General features: G+C 34.5%; 1 protein-coding gene across 3 annotated transcripts in view; it reads left to right on the top strand.

Annotated features, from left to right (window-relative positions):
• Positions 1-13344, top strand: part of LOC124372421 (U2 small nuclear ribonucleoprotein auxiliary factor 35 kDa subunit-related protein 2) — a 41881-nt gene extending 28537 nt beyond the window's left edge. Inside the window, exons 2-7 of one of the 3 annotated variants that reach the window (XR_006923329.1) lie at positions 135-226; positions 6893-7098; positions 7543-7641; positions 8782-8933; positions 10660-10804; positions 13024-13344. Coding sequence is in view for 1 of the 3 variants with exons in the window: in XM_046830821.1 (XP_046686777.1) it covers positions 135-226; positions 6893-7098; positions 7543-7641; positions 8782-8933; positions 10660-10714 (604 nt within the window). In the remaining 2 variants the exon portion in view is untranslated. Of the gene's footprint in view, positions 1-134; positions 227-6892; positions 7099-7542; positions 7642-8781; positions 8934-10659; positions 10838-13023 lie in introns of those variants that run through there. The other 2 variants (XR_006923330.1, XM_046830821.1) reach the window with 2 other exon arrangements.
• The last annotated feature ends 5976 nt before the right edge of the window (positions 13345-19320 follow it).

The following is a 19320-nucleotide window of genomic DNA, read 5'->3' as shown; positions in this document are numbered from 1 at the left end:
TTCAATAAACATTGAATCACAAAAAGTAGTTGCTCCGCCGGGACTCGAACCCGGATCTCTCACTTGCCGGGTTATATATTATATATATATATAAATAAAAATTAACAAATTAATTTTAATGTTATTTTGTTCAGGCATGCTGCTTGGCGAAAGGAAGCAAAAAAGTTGAGAAGAAAACGAATTAGGAGTACGTTAGCGGTTGCACGAGATCAACAATTGTTAATAGGTAAGAATAGAGTTCTCGTCAGATATTTAAAAAGGTTTGTGAAAATGTATACTTAGGCCTTTATATATTTCTGATAATAACTTTGCCAATCAAAACCGTAAGTTAATTTTCCAATAAGAATTAACAGAAAATAAGTCAAATTTACACTTTGCATCAGTAAAGCTTGAAGTACTATTTAAAAAACATTAAACAAGTGTTGTATATCTGTGGTGTACATATCTGAATCTAATATAAATAGTCAGCTATCTAAAATATATTTGTAAAGATAGGAATGTTGATTATCGATCTGGCCGTTGGCGGTTATATGTATGTGACGTAATATGAGACCATACTGTTTGAATAAATCCTATTGGCTACTGAGGTCACGCCACTTCTCCCCGCCAACGTTCCTTACCGTTCCAGCAGCGAGTGTTCTGCCCAGTCCAGTTTTACCCACGGTCCATGAAACCCGCGTCCTCCCGACCAAGATGTAGTACAATAGTTTTCCTGAATTGGTGTAATTTTATTACCCAGTATTATCACCACCGGCCACGAACATCACAAATGGCGACGAGGATGGGATGGAAATTAGTATTAGTGCGAAATTCCGAGTGTACATCGCCGCTGGACATCAACAGTGAACACCACGTGCGCGAACAACACGAGGACAGTTTTTGATCGAGTGAACATCACAAAATGGCGAGTGAACATCACGAAGATTAACAGTACGAATTTTCTTTAGTTTCAAACCAATTAGTGTGGGAGGAAGTGTAGTGTGCAACCAAATTATTTTAGCTACGAGTTGATGTGGCAAGTACAATTAGACGAACTACCGTTTCCTGTAACTAATATAATGGCGCAAATAGGCGTTATCGGGGAATATGACGGGTCAGTTGAAACCTGGGCGTCATACATCGAACGTTTTGAGCTGTTTGTGGGACTGTAATAGCATTGACGCGGGGTAAAAAGGTCAGTACGCTTTTAACTGTGATAGGAGTAAAAACGTATAGTTTGTTGAGAGACCTGTGCACTCCTAATAAACCGTCGGAAAAGACATTTAATGAACTGGTGCAACTTGTGCAAAAACATTTATTCCCTACACCTAGCTTCATCGCGGAGCGATATCGTTTTAGTAAGCGAGTACAGTTGGAAGGCGAGTCGGTTTGCCGAGTATATTGCAAATTTGAAAAAAATGACAACCCATTGTGACTTTGGCGCGTCGCTAAATGATTACTTGAGAGACAGACTGGTGAGTGGCATCAGAAGTGAAAGTGCCAAACAAAAACTTTTATCGGAAGCCTCGTTAACGTTCGAGCAAGCGACCAAAATAGTGCTTTCAATGGAGCAAGCAGAAAAAATCGGCGGCAGCTCTATCAGTCGGAAGACCCGAGCGGATCCATCAGTTGAGCAGCGTGGTGGCCAGGAGGGGGAGATTCGGAAATGGCGCACCGCATTCCCAGACGCATTCCCAGACAGCACGGAGCGACAACGCTGGAGCGGCCTGGAAGGGAGCAGGGGGAACAGCCAAGGTCAGCGGCGGCACGTCACCAGGGCCTTCTGGATGGCAGCGGCGATCTCCGCCAGGTGGCAGTGGCAGTGCGCAATGTTTATGTTGTGGCCTCACAGGGCATTTCCGTTCACAGTGCAGGTTATTAGGTGTGAAGTGTCATTTCTGTGGTAAACAAAACCACATAGCAAAAGTGTGTCGTTCTAAGTTAGCTGGTCGGCAAGGTACAAATGTAAATAGAGATAAGACTAATTTTAGAGATAGTAAAAGCACTGGGAATTCCAAAAATTATCGCAAACATAACTACCTAGAAGGTGTTGATGACAGTAATCAGGTGTCAGGGGACACTGAGCAATTTGTGGAGGATGTAGCCAATTTATTTAGAATGAATGAAAAGGTGACTGACAGGGTCAAGGTAGACCCAATTCAGCTTGATTTAATTGTTAATGGTAAAAGCTTAACGTTTGAGGTTGATACAGGGGCTTCTGTGAGTGTTTGCAGTGAGGAATATTACAATTCTCATTTCCAGATGTGTAAATTAGAACCTAGTAAGTTGACACTCAGCTCTTATACCGATCAACCTATCACACCTGTAGGCAAGATCAAAGTTGAAGTTAATTATAACAAAGTAAACAAAGTAATGGACTTGTATGTCATCAAGTCCGGTGCTCATCCACTTATAGGTAGGGAATGGTTAAGTGCTCTAGGGGTTGAAATTTCGTTTAAAAATAATAACAGGTTATTTGAGATAAGTAAAACCAATGCCGATAGTTGTCTTGAACTTAAGAACAAGTTGTTCAAAGAATTTCCTAAGGTATTCAGTGACGAGATAGGTTGTTTTTAAAGGCGAGCCTGTAAAGTTAACAGTAAAAGAAAACACGGTTCCTAAATATTTTCAAACCTAGGCCAATACCTTTTTCCCTGAAAGCCAAGGTTGAAAACGAACTAGCTAGGCTAGTAGATGAGAAAGTATTAATACCTGTAAGTAGCTCAGATTGGGGTAACGCCCATAGTTCCTGTATTAAAGAAATGTGGTTCAGTCAGGATTTTCGGTGATTTTAAAGTAACCTTGAACCCTTGTTTAGAAGTAGAAAAATTTCCGTTACCAAGAATAGATGAGTTGTTCGCAAACCTGCAAAAGGGCGAGAAGTTTAGTAAGATCGATTTGTGTCAAGCATATACCCAATTAGAGTTAGATCCAGAGTCTCAGAAACTGTGTACCATAAGTACACACAAAGGTTTATTTTGTTATTCCCGTGTTCCTTTTGGCATAACGTCAGCAAGTGCTATTTTTCAAAAGAAAATAGAGCAGACCCTCCAGGGTATAGATCAAATTGCAGTATTTTTAGATGATATTCTAATAACCGCTGAAAATGATAAGGCTCATTATGAGAAGTTAAGAGAAGTGTGTAAGAGGTTGAATGAGAAAGGCTTAACTGTCAAAAAGAGTAAATGTACTTTCTTTGCTAACCAAGTAGAGTATTTGGGGTTTGTCATTGACAAACACGGTTTGCACACCGATCCCAAGAAAGTAGAAGCAATCAAGAACGCACCTATCCCAAAGAATGTCACAGAAATTAAATCGCTAATTGGGCTAATTAACTATTATTCTAAATTTCTTCCAAATTTATCAAGCATTTTAAGCCCATTGTACAATTTATTAAAGAAAGACGTTCCATTTGATTTCAACAGGCAATGTTTTCAGGCATTTGATAGAGTAAAAGAACTGCTAAGTAGTGAGACTATCTTAGCGCACTATGACGGCAAACTTCCGTTGAAGCTGGCGGTAGACGCGAGTTCTTTTGGACTAGGTGCGGTCCTGAGTGTTGTCACACCAGAGGGTATTGAAAAACCATTAGCATACCAGTCTAGAACGCTAACTAATGCTGAAAAGAACTACTCCCAGATCGATCGAGAGGCTCTAGCAATTGTCTGGGGCGTGAAGAAATTTAACCAATATCTGTATGGTAGGGAATTTACTTTATGTACGGACCACAAACCGCTTCTATCAATATTTGGTCCTCATAAGGGTTTGTCAGTGTTTAGCGCTAGCAGATTGCAGCGCTATAGTTTATTTTTGTCAGGGTACAAGTTCAATATAGAATATATAAAATCAGCTGATCACGGTAATGCCGACGCATTCAGCAGGCTACCACTGACAATGAAAGAGCCGGAAGTGAGCGACGATGACCACTGGAAGGGCAGTTATTTGCATTGTCTTTTGGAAAGCTCTGTGCCTTTAACTTTTGAAAATGTACAAACAGAAACGCTAAAAGATCCAATTTTATGCAAAGTTATTGGTTATGTAAGGCACGGGTGGCCCAATAGCATCCCTGGGGATGACAAGGAGTTGTTGCCATATTTTGCAAGGAGGGAAGAGTTGTCTATAGTAAATAATATATTGGTTTGGGGTTACAAAGTAGTAGTGCCTAGCAAAATGAGAAAATATGTGCTGGACGAGCTTCACTCATCCCACATGGGTATAGTCAAAATGAAATCGATAGCTCGTAGTTATGTTTGGTGGCCTAATATTGATGATCAAATTGTGTCCCTGGCAAACAATTGTTCTTCCTGTTTAATGGAGAGAAATAACCCTAGCAAGTGTCAGCTGCATACGTGGCATTATCCCTCAAGTCCATGGCAAAGGCTTCACATGGATTATTTAGGTCCGATTAATGGAAAAATGTATCTACTAATTGTTGATGCGCACAGCAAGTGGCTGGAAGTGTTTCCTGTAGCTTCCACTTCAGCCAATGTAGCCATAAATCATTTAAGAGATTTGTTCAGTAGGTTTGGACTGCCAGAGACTGTCCACAGTGACAATGGTCCACCTTTTTCCTCATTCGAATTTCATAATTTTATGTCAAACGATGGTATCAGACATACTTTGAGTCCTCCATACCATCCCATGAGTAACGGTTTGGCAGAGAACTCTGTCAAATATGCTAAGAATAAGATCAAATGTGCTTTAACGTGATAAGAAAGATGTAAATATAGCTTTAAGTAGAATATTGTTTGATTATCGAAATGCTGTTCATGCTACCACCAATGAGACCCCAGCAAAGTTGATGTTTAATAGGCAATTAAGAACTAGGTTAGATTTATTAAGGCCTAACCTGTCAATGACAGTAAGTAAAAGACAAGACAAGCAAAAGGAGTATTTCTCTGGAACTAAAGTTAGACTATTTTATCCTGGTCAAAATGTAATTGTTAGGGACTATCGCACCCGTGACAAATGGGTTAGTGCTACGGTAATTAAGCAGATCAGCAATGTTATATACGAAGTTGAATTGACGTCTGGCATTGTGTTCAGACGGCATATTGATCAGATTGTAGCCGTGCAGGGAGAGCCAGCTGATGTAAACAAACAGGTAGAATCAGCTGACGCTTTCGATGACAGTTCCTCTTCCTCCCCGGTCATGACACCGGTGGTGGGGGCGAGAGCCAATAGCGGTGAGTCCCCACTCTCCGCCGAGCGGCCGTGTGGCTCGCTCCCCTCCCCTCTCAATGTCGTGCCGTTCTAACGGTAAACAAACAGCTGATCGTGGCAACACGTCACCGGCTGCGACGGCAGCTGTCATGCCGCGCCAGCTGTTCCCAAACAACAACAATGATAGACGCTATCCTGTGCGGATTAGAAATCCCGTGGATAGGCTGAACTTGTAAATTATATTGTTTTGTTCTATTTTAGTTTGTTTCATTATGTTGTTTTATTTGTCTTAGTTGTGATAACCAAAGCGTTCATACCATTTTGCTTAATTGTAGTTTAAGGAAAATTTATTGATGTTACTGTATTAATGTGTTAATTGAATTTCAACAATGTTTTTTTTTGTTAAATTATGTAGTGTGTTATTTGCAGTGTTTTTCAACTTTGGAAGGGAGGAAATGTGGTGTACATATCTGAATCTAATATAAATAGTCAGCTATCTAAAATATATTTGTAAAGATAGGAATGTTGATTATCGATCTGGCCGTTGGCGGTTATATGTATGTGACGTAATATGAGACCATACTGTTTGAATAAATCCTATTGGCTACTGAGGTCACGCCACTTCTCCCCGCCAACGTTCCTTACCGTTCCAGCAGCGAGTGTTCTGCCCAGTCCAGTTTTACCCACGGTCCATGAAACCCGCGTCCTCCCGACCAAGATGTAGTACAATAGTTTTCCTGAATTGGTGTAATTTTATTACCCAGTATTATCACCACCGGCCACGAACATCACAATATCAATCAAAAGCTAAAAGTTAACATTCTCGACTAAAAGATAACATTATATTTATCACCAATAATAGTTTTCCTAAAAATGATACTTTTTTTTTTATAAAGTTTACTTCAATGAGTAAAGTATAAGGTACAATAAAAAGCAACTTTTATTTTATATTTCACCATCTTTTGGATGCTTTTATTTATGTTAAAAATAATGTTTAATGTTAAATTAATTTAGTTAATGTTGTCACCATGACTCAAAAGTTGCATTTTTACAACACAATTTTCTAATTACGTTTAGTTATTCTTTGTTTTTCTCTGTGTGAAGGAGTTTTCTGTTCTTTTATAACATAAGCAAATTTTGTATTTCATGCTGACAAATTTTGTATGACTCTGAGTAAACAGCATGTTACAAAGCTGTTTGAAAACACCTTTGAAAATCAGCCAAAATACGTCTGCCAGTACAGGAAAATACGTGGCAAGTTTTAGAGTAATACAGTCTTTCCCTAATACTTTCATATCATTCCTAATTGAGTTCAGTTTATTGCAATTTTTGTATTCTTATATGAGATTTCTAGTACATGTTCGTATACAAAGCTGTTCATTGTGAAATAATCAGAATACAATTTGTGCTTTTACTAAGCCGATCTGCTATTGTGATATGTATTGTTTTACATTTTTAATGTTATAAATATGTCTAAATAACATTGACTTTATTATAATGCAAAACTTAAATTTCTCTGAATGCACTGAGTAGCCTTAAACGGGGTTTTAATTGCAATAAGTTATAGAAAGTTTGTGTTAGTGTTTATTTAAAGTCTTCAAAATTCAAAAATAAACATTTCAATGTTCAGGTCATTATTTTAGGAATACTAGTTAATCAGAATCCGTTTATTCTTTTTTAATTGAGTTGATTAGTTTAATAAAACATTTTTTTAGTAATTTTCTAATAGTTTTTTTATATTACATTTTAGAACAAGAGAAGAGAGAGCGGTCTCCTACGTACAAGGCGTGGTTGGAAGAACAAGCTCTTTTAGAAGAGTTTAACGCAGCTGAAGAGAGACGGCTAGCAATGGAACGTCAAAAGCGATGGGAAACAGAAGAGGAAGCAGCTTTGCTGCGCTGGAGAGAACAACAAAGTCGACTAGCTCAGGCCAAGGCAGAGAAGTTCAAAAGAGAGGTAAATGGTTGATTTACACTACAGCTTGTACTAATATTGTTGAGTCTTTAAATTATAATATTTATCTGTCATTTTATTTTATATTTATTTGCAAATCAATGTATTATTTAACTAAAATAAAATAGTAGAACAATTAATTATTTACAATTTCCATACATCTTTTAACAGATGAACATAACTCCAGATTCCGGGAGTCTATTATGTAACAGGGTCAGATTCCAGACGCTGCATGTAGAGGAAGGTAAACTTGAGCTAAACTTACCATTCACAAGCTTTGGATAAGTTAAGCTGTACTCACAATTCGATTGGTTACAATAGGCCTACTATCTTTTGAATGTTGAGTAAAGTTAATCAGGACTTTTAGATTGTACCTCTTTGTGTAAAAATTCTATTTTGGTACTAAAAGTGTGTTATTTCATTAATGCTTTTCATAACTGTTTACAGATTATGATAAAAGAAGAGTGGGAAAGGGAACAAAGGAAATTACAAGAAGCCGAAGAAGTCAGGAAAAAAAAAATGGAGGATGAGAAGAAAAGAAAACAGGTAGGCTAAAAATACAAAAATTCCTTGTCCCATAAATAGTGAATGTGATTATTAAAGGAGTATTCTACAACAAGAGAGTCACAGCCTTCTTTCACACAATTGCTGTATAAGTAACTGCTAATTTGCACATATAGACAATTGAGAGATTAGTTGCTATTATTACATTTATTACAATAAATGGCAATACATTATAATAATAAATAACAGGTCGTAGTGATTTGGGCATATCTGCGTGGACGATTTTCAGAAACGTTTGGAACTGTGATGTAACAAAATACACTGATGAGCTTTTTGACTGTAACTTTACTAACATTAAAAAATGGACATGAGGTGTTTCTTGAGGTGTTTGAGGGTCATTTGAATGACTGATTCAATTGTAAACAGTTTTGGGTTAGTAAAGTTCAAAAAGCTCATCAGTGTATTTTGATTAACCTAAGTTGCAAACTCTAGCCATCTTTGAACGACTGTCATTTTTGACTCGGGTATCCGCTTGAGGTCGAGTTTGCGGCTCTGTACTCTACTAATATAGACCTTTAATTTGATATGCATATCAACCTATGCTTACATTTAAGATTTTCTTCTGACTCCTAGCGGGCCGCCCCCCTGAGGAAATATCGGATCACTGAATATGTGATAAAATAGATTTTTATGTCCAGTAACTTTGTGTAAGGTTTTGTAGCTCTATTTTAAATATTTTGAAAAATATTTAACCGACCCGGGACTTTTTGGACACCCTGTATAAAAGGAGTGTCTTTTATTCTGTCCTGTAACATGGTGGTCATTTGCTAAACTGTATGTAAGGAACCTAATTGGTAACACTCTCTCTTTGTCACAAGAAGGGCTAATTTGTTTTTAGTGAATAAGTTTTGTAAACTCCAGAATAGTAACTTTAGAATTCAATGTGCATTTAGTACAAAACTAAATTTTTTGCTTGTCACCTGCCACATAATAACGATGTAGAAATACAGTATAGTACCTATATTGTTATATTGATTATTTTATCAAATTTGTCACTTATCCTTCCACATACAAATGAATTACTTTCAGTTCAAGAGTAAGTAATTCGTTATAAATAAAGGTTTTTATAGTTTACATACTGTTATAGAGATGATGATTAAACAATTTGATAATTTTTTGCAGGCAGAGTTACTTGCTCAGATAGATGCATTCATTGACGGTCGAGCCGATTTGCCTGATGAGGTCAACGTGTCCACCCAGACTCAGCCTGGGCATCCTGATTGTCCGTTCTTCTCCAAGACCGGTGCATGTCGCTTCCGGGATAATTGTTCCAGGTATGCTTGATTTGTCACTTGCATTATTCTACTATTATTATAGTATTCTTACGGTATAGTGCACCACAATGAATCCTTGTCACTTTGAGTTGGTGTTATCTGTGATTTATGAAATATGAAGTGAACACTGAAAATTACTTCTTTTTTCTTTTAATGTTATTATTATTTTGTTAACTTTTGGCAGTACTATTGGCATTTTGGCATGTCATCTGATGGTGTTTTAGAGCAGTAATGTTTTTACCATAAATTGATTTCATAGTGATAATAAAAACCAAAAGAATGCTGGGATTTTTAATGGCCATTACTTAAAAACTAATCATAGTAACAAAAATAATTTAAACCTCAAATTGAAGTTGAAGTAACTGAGTTTTGTTTTCCATGTAACGTGGTAGGAAACATTGACCTTGGCATGTGCAGAACAGCTGCATGGTGGCAGTGTGCTATTGTGACTGACACACCTGGCGCCAATTGTGAGTGCACAATGTTTATGGTACAACAGTAGCCACAGTGTGTTCTGTGGTACGCAGGATTGAAATTGGTTGTTAGTGTGCAGCGTCAGTTTTGAGTTACATATCGAGATCCAAATTCACCAGATGATAAAGCATTCGTCACTGGTTCAACCAGTTTCAAGACACAGGAAGTGTGTTAAAAAGACATTCGTCTGGTTGGCCAAAAACTAATGATAATAAAATCAAAGAAATCCTTCAATGTTGTATCAGAAGCTCAAAAAATACTAGTGACCGAGTAATCTTTATGCAATACGGCGTCTGCCTCATTACCTTCAGGAAAGAGCACGGCAACACACAACAATAGGTTCCCAAATGGTTTTCCCAGGGATAGTCCGAATTCCTTTGGACTTTTTTTTTAGGAGTTAAACGTAAAGAACATTGCTTATGCTGTAGTTATTCATGATTTGGCATATCTGCGTGGACGATTTTTCATAAACGTTTTGAACTATGACAGCATACATGCTACATAACACTTGGTGATAAATCAAATACCACTGGAGCTTACTCGTAGAGCAACCCATTAATGGTATGAAAACTAAATTAGTTCTTTTCTCTTCAATTTTATGTTTAAATTGTTATTTATCTTGAATAGTTTTTAAGTAACGGCCATTAAAAATCCTGGCATTTTTTTTTGAAACACTATCAATAGCATAACATATATATAGGGTGTCCCACAAGTAACCCAACAAACTTCTCTGGTGGTTTCCTCTCATCAAAACAATGAAAAAAAGTTTGTATAAACATATGTCTGAAAACCCTTTGTTAGCGAGGTACAGCTAGCGGAAGATTTCAACTCATTTTCTAGGTAAGGGCGGAAATAAAACGAAACTGATGTTTTTACGCCATATGGAGTTTAGCAGAAAACAAGTCTCCTTAACCTAAATGCCCTACTGCACTAGCTACCGTGAATGTTAAAAACTAACAAATAACTCATGTCAGATTCTTCTGATAGGTGAAGTGACTTGTCCAATTTCAAGAATTAGTGGGTTGTTGGCATTTATTTTTTTCAATGATTATTCTTACCACCGAAGTTAGACCACTTATGACATACTATTACATTTTATACCCTTCTAAATGTTTACAGAAGACAAAACCAAATTAGAAATATGTTTAAAAAAAAACATATTTTATTTCTTTAGAACATGTGTTAAAATGATCTTGAGCCAAATTAGCTCTTTTAGTTTTTATAATACAAATTATTTATAACTTTTTTTAAGGAACCATACTCGACCAGGCATCAGTCGAACACTGCTGGTCCCCAATTTTCTATGATCACTTCGGGCTGCAGACACTAAACCATGATGAGTATGATACGGACGTTGGACTTGAGTATGAGGATTCAGAAACATATCAGCATTTCAAGTGAGTGTCTATAAAACTTAAGCATGAACTGATTGTTAAATATATTCGTGTTCCTAGGGTGTTTGACAAGTGTATTATGTTTTAATACAGTAGATATATAAAACACAATAGCATTTGGACAGTGTTGCTTTTTCCCAATTTTTTTGTGCTTAAAAACTGCATGATAAATGGTTTACAACTCAGAATTAGGTTGGTTTTGAAAAGTTCACTCATCCTTTATAGCAAAATGTTTTTAGTGTTGCTTTGACGCCTATTCATGTACTGGAATAATTTTATTTGCAATCATCATTAGATGGTGCTTAATTATATTGTAATTTGTTTGTAAGTTAAAACTGAGTTCTCATTTAGTGGAGGTGTTTCAAATTATTGCTGTGCTAGCTTATTAATTTCTGGCTCAACTGAGATTTAGTTTCAACAAAGTTGAATGCTTCTTGGGTAGTAACTAACATGTTCATAACAGTTGCTTGGGTTCTTGAAGTGTACCAGTATTGATACTACATTCAACAATTTAGTGTCAAATTTAATATGAAATCAAATTATATAAAAGTTATCAAAAGGTGAATTAAGCTCTTGAGACCTCTCGCCCGCTTAATATACTCTGCTGTCAGTTGTGTGGCAAGTGAACTTCTGAGCAAATATTTTAAGATGGAAAACTAAAGATTTCAATGAGCCAATCAACAGTCCTTATTGGACCAAACCCAGGGATTAGTAGCCAGTTAATATCCTTTTATAGCTGATGGTTCATGTGGGTTTGCATCTGGCCTGTATAAAAAAAGAAAATCCTCTGGCGTCCTATTGGAGGAAGAGAACTATTCATGTTTTGTGTCAGTGCGATGCTTGTGGTGCTTATCTTTCTAATAAGATGTTTTTATTTAATCATGCCTTAGTGAGAAAGAAGCACAATATACATCTAGTAATACTCAAGTGGTAGCATTTTACTAAAAACGTAAAGATATAACTTTTAGAGTTCAAGTGTTGAATAATTTTGCAAATATCAGCTAATCGCTCACTTTGAACATGACGTTTTTCGCTTATAAGTAATGTAAGCAAGTTAAAACATTTTGTCTCATTGATAAAAATTTTCAAAGTGCGTAGAGGGTTAATATTGGATTGGTTTTTATGCTCTGTGATGAAAATATCTTGAAGGCCCGTACACTCAAGGGATTCCATCTATCGTAAGAGAGATATTGAGAGCTCTTGCAAAACATACTGTCTGAGAATGAGTGCAGAAATACCACTCTAGAGAACGATACAGCTGAGACCACAATCCAAGAATATCTAAAATGGTGAAACACTTTATGAGTTGTAGATAACATCATCCTTCTTATAATAACAATTGTTGCAGTACATCGCCATGAAAACCTGGTGTGTTGAGATTGAATGGCCTGTGCTATATTTATATACAGCAATGGTATTGGGTCAGCAAAATTGGATGATATTGCACACACAGAAAACTTGATTAACCTAAAAAGTACTAACAAAATTTCAAAAATACAGAATTTACAAATTCGTTTTTACTATATTTAAATGAAACCACAAGTCAATATATTCTCCTGAATTTTTGTATCTTTCTCTGGGTATGCTATGGTGTAGAAGAATCGCGGTCATGGATAGAAGTAACATTGGTAGAATATGCAAAAAAAGAGCTCTCAGCTGTTTTTTTGCACTCTTCCATTCTCCCACACAAGCATACAATGTGCACACCAATACAACCAAAGTGTCTTTGTAATCCTCAATTTTCAATCTGTGCTTCTAATATTTTTTTTCAGATTGTTTAACTTCGAAAGAGTTACTGTAACATACAAGATATTAAGATGAATTCATTTTGAAAGGATCATCCAACTAAATCTTGTAATAAATATCAAAAAGTAAAAAAAAAAAATGCCTTTACTTTTTCACTAGAGATGAGTAGCTACATAATTTTAAATGATCTGAAGCAAAATATAGTTGACAGAATTCAGTTGAGATGTAGTCTTTTGAAGAATGAATAAATAGGGTATAAAGCAACACGACATTTACATTTTATGCCAAGCAACTGTTGTGAACTTTGCTATCCAAACTATTACAAGAGGTTTCAATGTACATTGGTCATTTGGTGTAGAAGTTGCAGTTTCCATGACCACATTGAGAGACTGGTGTAGATCTCCTGTATTAGTGTAAGTGTCTGGCTATGCATCAGAAGGGTTGAAGTTGAGGTATTAATACATTGGTTGGTTCAGATCAGTACTCGCGGCAGTGAATGGGAAGATGGCCCGTGGGTGGTGCGGCAGACCAAGCACTTCACCATTGGTAAATTGTTGGCTGCAGACCTTCTTCTAGACTGGTTAACCTTTCCGTTTATCCGACTAAATCTTTCACTGATATTATTTATAAGATTGACAAGTACCAGGTCAAAGTAGTTACTTTTAAATTGTCTCATAAGTTAGAGCCTAGGCAGTTGATTTTGTTTGGTCGTAAAAAAACAAATTATTATTATTTAAGGCTCCGCTGATACAAGGTAAGTTGAATGAGGGAGGAGGTGAGTTAGTCAATATAGGAGAATTAAATGGAAGTACCCTAACAATTTTATCAATTTGTTACATAATTAATTTTTTTCCAATTTTATATTAATTTAAATATTGGTAGTAATCATCATTTTTGATTTTACATATTAAACATAATTTTCAAATAATAAATGAGATGACTTTTGGTTCTAAGTCATCTTTTGATCTAAGATGCAGTCTGTTGCAATTTTAAAACAATAATTAAGATATTTATCCTGATAAGATATTTTGATTCTATTGGTAGCGTTACCTGTAATGTGCCATAATAATTTTTTGAAAGTAAGTAATCAGTTATATTTATGTAGTTTGACTTCATTTTCTTTTTTCACAATTCTATTATTTATAGCTTACAAAAAAGATAATTTACAACAATATGTCTAAAGTTCAAATAAACTCAATTTAGTATCAATTTAAATCCTTTTTATGTACTCAACATTATTTTAAACCTTTCAATTAGTGGTTGCAGTGGTCTTTTATTTAATTAGTGATAAAAAAGTTGTATTATTTTAGTGTTCTACAGGGTGAGTCAGAAATATGGTAAAATATTTTAAGGCATGATTGTAGAGCTAAAAATAAGAAAAAAATGTTATATAAAGGTAGGTCCAGAAACGCTTCATTACTGAGTAATGGCTGGCGAAAGATTTTGCTTTGTTTTCAGTTCATCTCGTGAAATTAAGTGATTCTGAAATGTTTTGTTCTTACTTTTCAACTCAAATAAGGTGGAATTATAAGGAAAATCACCTGAAAACCAAATAAAACAACTGTAGAGTTTGTAGTGTGAACAGTTTTTGAGAAAAAAAAATATGAAATTTGTCAAAAATCAAATAACAAAATACCGTCTTAAATGTTTGAAGTCCAATAACATTGTTAAATTACCAATAAACAAATTGTTTTTCCTAACACAAATTGTAGAGAATTTAATTCTGAAAACAACCATAATAAGCAAGTCCTTTGGACTTTTACCTTTGGGGACATTTAAAAACATTAGTTTACTCTTCCCCAATAGATACCATTGAAGAACTCGGATTAAACATTTCTAAGGATTTCTATTAGGAAAAACAATTTGTTTACACCAGATGAACTGAAAACAAAGCAACATCTTTCACCAGCCATTACTCCCTAATGAAGTGTTTCCAAACCTACCTTTATATAAAATTTTTTTCTTATTTTTAGCTCTACAATCACGTCTTAAAATATTTTACCATATTTCTGATTCACCCTGTACAGATAAGAAATTTACAATATTTTCTTAAAAAGATTGGATAAATAACATTTTCAAGTGCAGTAAGCAAATGACCAATTTCAAAACATTTTCACCTAAAACAAAATGTTAATTTTGTTTTATTAGAAGTGTGTCAACAACATATGGATTTATATTTTGAGTTTGGGTAAAAAGGGACTTGGGTGTGATTCACCCTTTAGAAAATGTTTTGATTTTTCTTCCACCAGTAAGTAACATGCCTCAAAATTCACCAAAATTTGGTACTTTAGTAACAAATGTGGGAAAGTTTACAATTGAACACAGTATACAGGGTGAGTCAGAAATATGGTAAAATATTTTAAGACGTGATTGTAGGCTAAAAATAAGAAAAAAATGTTTTATATAAAAGGTAGGTGCGGAAACGCTCCATTACTGAGTAATGGCTGTGAAAGATTCTGCTTGGTTTTCAGTTCACTTGGTGAAATTAAGTGATTCTGAAATGTTTTGTTCTTACCTTTTTACTCAAATAAGGTGGATTTATAAGGAAAATCACCTGAAAAATCAAATCAAACCACTCTAGAGGTTGTAGTGTGAACAGTTTTTGAGAAAAAGTATGAAATTTTTGCCAAAAATCTAATAACAAAAAATACTGTCTTAAATGTTTGATGTCCAATTAGATTGTTAAATGACCAATAAACACATTGTTTTTTCCTAATACAGATCGTAGAGAAATTTAATTCTGAAAACAACTATAGCAAAGTTAACTAAATGTGTAAATAGGATATGAAATCGACTCCTCACGTATTGACTACACAGCAAACTTTTGCTGTTTTATAATAAGGAATGAGTATCTGATTTTGTAACATGTAACAAGCTGGTAATAATTAATCATTTAAACAACAGCTGTTTAAACTTTTTTAAATAAAATAACAGCTGGGGCATTTATTATTAGATGACATATGTCACCTCATTGTTGAACAAAACAACAAACTGTAAAGATACTGTGTGTTTGTGTTAAGTATTTTAACCAGTTATTTTCATTCATTTTACTAGTGATTTTGTGTTTAGTGTTTCATTTATTAAAAATGGAAGGTAATATTCATGTGTATTCAAACTCTGAATCAGTAGACATGCATTAATGTATGGTTTGGGACGCTGCAATAATACTGCAGCAAGACGTCTGTATCAAGAGAACTTTCCTAACCGCAGGTGTCCAAGCGCAAGATTTTTTGCAACTATTCATCAACGCTTATCTGAAATAGGTTCTTTGAAGTCTTTGGAGCATAGTAATGCAGGAATCCCGATCATGTAGGACTGTTGAATTAGAAGAGTTTGTTCTTAATGAAATATCTGATTATCCTGAAAAGAGCACTAGAGAATTGTCAATGTCAGCCAATCTAGTATTCTGATAATATTACACAAGTACCAGTTACATCCATACCACTTCCAGCATGTCCAACTCTTTTGCCACAAGACTATGCTCTCACCGTGTTGCTTTTTGTCGATGACTTCTGGGAAAATGTGCTGATCCAAACATTTTAAATACAGTTTTGTTTACCGATGAGGCTCACTTCACAAGAACAGCTATCATTAACTTCCATAACAACCACACTTGTGGCAGACAGAAATCCTTATGCTATCAAACCTAATCGCCCATAACATCAGTTTTCAGTAAATGTAAAATGGGCTGGAATTTTAGCAGATCATTTAGTCGTATTCGTGCTTCCTCCCAGGCTTAATCGCTTGTTGTACTTGAACTTTTTAAGAAACGAGCTAGCTAACCTGCTTGATGATGCATCTTGCGCCAATACTTATGGTGTATACATGACGGGGCACCTGCGCACTACTCTCTGGCTGTTCGTGGACACCTAAATTAGAGTTTCACATATCAATGGATAGGCCGAGGTGGACCAGTTCATGGCCAGCAAGATCACTGGACTTAAATCCTTTGGACTTTTACCTTTGGGGACATTTAAAAACATTAGTTTACTCTTCCCCAATAGATACCATTGAAGAACTCAGATTAAACATGTCTAATGGAATAGAAACCATTAAGCGGACACCTGGAGTTTTTGAACGGATCCGAAACTCGACGAGAAGACGTCCTGAACGCATGCATTTTGAACAACGGAGGTCATTTTGAGCAGCATCATCTTTAATCTTCCAGTGAGACTTAAAGCGATTGTAGATATGTTTATTATATTTAAAAATAAAATTTTGAACTAAAAATATGTTTGTGTTTTATCAGCTGTTACCAATCAGATACTCATTCCTTATTATAAAACAGCAAAAGTTTGCTGTGTAGTGTAATACGTGGGTAGTCAATTTCATAACTTTTTTTACACATTTAGTTAACTTTGCTTATTTTGGTTGTTTTCAGAATTAAATTCTCTACAATCTGTATTAGGAAAACAATTAGTTTATTGGTCATTTAACAATGTAATTGGACATCAAACATTTAAGACAGTATTTTTGTTATTAGATTTTTGGCAAATTTCATACTTTTTCTCAAAAACTGTTCACAATACAACCTCTAGAGTGGTTTGATTTGATTTTTCAGGTGATTTTCCTTATAAATCCACCTTATTTGAGTTGAAAAAGGTAAGAACAAAACATTTCAGAATCACTTAATTTCACCAGATGAACTGAAAACAAAGCAGAATCTTTCGCCAGCCATTACTCAGTAATGAAGAGTTTCCGGACCTACCTTTATATAACATTTTTTTTCTTATTTTCAGCTCTACAATCACGTCTTAAAACATTATTACCCATATTTCTGACTCACCCTGTACAGATAAGAATTTACCAATATTTTCTTAAAAAGATTGAATAATAACATTTCCAAGTGCAGGTAAGCAAATTACCAATATCAAAACATTTTCACCGCTAAAACAAAATGTTAACAGAAGTGTCAAAAACATATGGATTTATATTTTGAGTTTGGGTAAAAAAAGGGACTTGGGTGTGATTCACCCTTTAGAAAATGTTTTGATTTTTCTTCCACCCAGTAAGTAACATGCCTCAAAATTCACCAAAATTTTGGTACTTTAGTAACAAATGTGGGAAGTTTTACAATTGAACACAGTGTATATGATACAGTATTATGTCTGTATAAAAGTTAAATAAATTTTCCTTGACGGCTGTATTAAAAGTAATATATACATGAGTATAGTAATATTTAACATTTCATTCCATTTTTTATTATAAATTACACGTTTTCTTTCGATACTTTCAAAATTAATATGTTTTTAATGTTTTTGTCCTTTTTTTCATTTTAAGTGACCTGGTACTTGTGAGATAATCTTATTTTCTATAAGTTCTTGGTATAAATTATTTTGTCAAGAGCCTAGGTTTTCTTAACAGTAATAGTTTTGTTGCTTGTTGGCAAGTAAGTATACATAGATATGTATGTTTTATCGCTATTTGTAAAGTTAAACAAAACATACTAATGCTTATTTAAAAGTTTTAAATAAGGATATTTTTTAAATAATATGTATATATGGTAAAGTTAAAAGTATGTGATCATGGTTAAAATTTACAGTTTGACTTGTCTTTATATTGTACTTACGTATTACTAAATATGAGAATTTACAGAATTTAACTGTAATAATAGTCATAAATTATTCATATTTTTCTCATTTCACTCAGTGGTATATTTATTTAAATATTTCTTGTAATATTATTTTGTAATTTTTTATTCGGACCGCTTTGGTAAAATTTCTGATTTACCTGTTTGATTTTTATTGTGTATAATTTACAATATATTTTAATTTATAAAATCTGTTTCTATATTAAAATTACTGTACTTAAATTGCAAAAGAAATACTTTCAAATGGATGGTAAGTATAGTGATGTTTTAAATTTTATTTTATTTATCAGTTGTAACATCACATATATAGAGATAGGCATATACTTAACTGTTTATAGTTGAGAATAATAATGTTGTGTATATGTCATATTTTGGTTTAAATTGAACATATTTTATTAATGAATTGGCATAAGAAGACACAATATTTGGGTGCCAAACATAACAACTCATAAATATATGCTGAATAAACTCATTGTTGTAACCTCTGATACTAAAAATTCAGCTGGTGAAGTGTAGCAAGTAGCCTACACATAACATAGCTGTGGTGGGAAGAGTTGATTCAATGTGAATGTTGAGTTTGCTCCACAGTTCACCTTTCTTTTTAGTTTAGTGTCTGAAATCTGACGATATCACAGACTTGACCTACGTAATATATGATGTGACCAACGTACAACAAAATAAACAAATAACCCACCATCTGGCTTTGAGAGTGGATTTATAAACAATGGTTTTTGCCATACATGCAGGACATTGGGTTTCAGAACATCACATATATTTGTGATATCGATACACAGTTTAATGGTGCATCATAATATGTGTTGTCTGTTCATTTTGATCCGGGAGCAAACATGTTTTTTAATACGATTTATAACACTTTTTTTCAATTTTAATCAGTTTAGCCCTTTAGTTTAACCATTAATCCCCTATCAGACCGGATAATCAAATGAGATGATCACACTCTGTGAGTAAGAATAAGAACTTTATTTTGCCAGAAAATACTTCATACAAATACATTTGCATGTCACAAGTATTATTATATACCAGAGAATAACAACACTAAAAGTCATATTGTAGTCCAAGCCTTGTCAATATATGCTTCTACAAAATAAAAACCATCTTTTACAGAGTAAATTATTAAGTTAATGTTTAAATACTTGTTATTGTTGTCTTATCTCTAATGGTA

Source organism: Homalodisca vitripennis, unplaced genomic scaffold, assembly GCF_021130785.1.
Source record: "Homalodisca vitripennis isolate AUS2020 unplaced genomic scaffold, UT_GWSS_2.1 ScUCBcl_3166;HRSCAF=8514, whole genome shotgun sequence".
In the NCBI taxonomy this organism is placed as follows: domain Eukaryota; kingdom Metazoa; phylum Arthropoda; class Insecta; order Hemiptera; family Cicadellidae; genus Homalodisca; species Homalodisca vitripennis.
The sequence above is the reverse complement of the archived record's forward strand: the minus strand, read 5'-3'. Positions and strand labels throughout refer to the sequence as shown.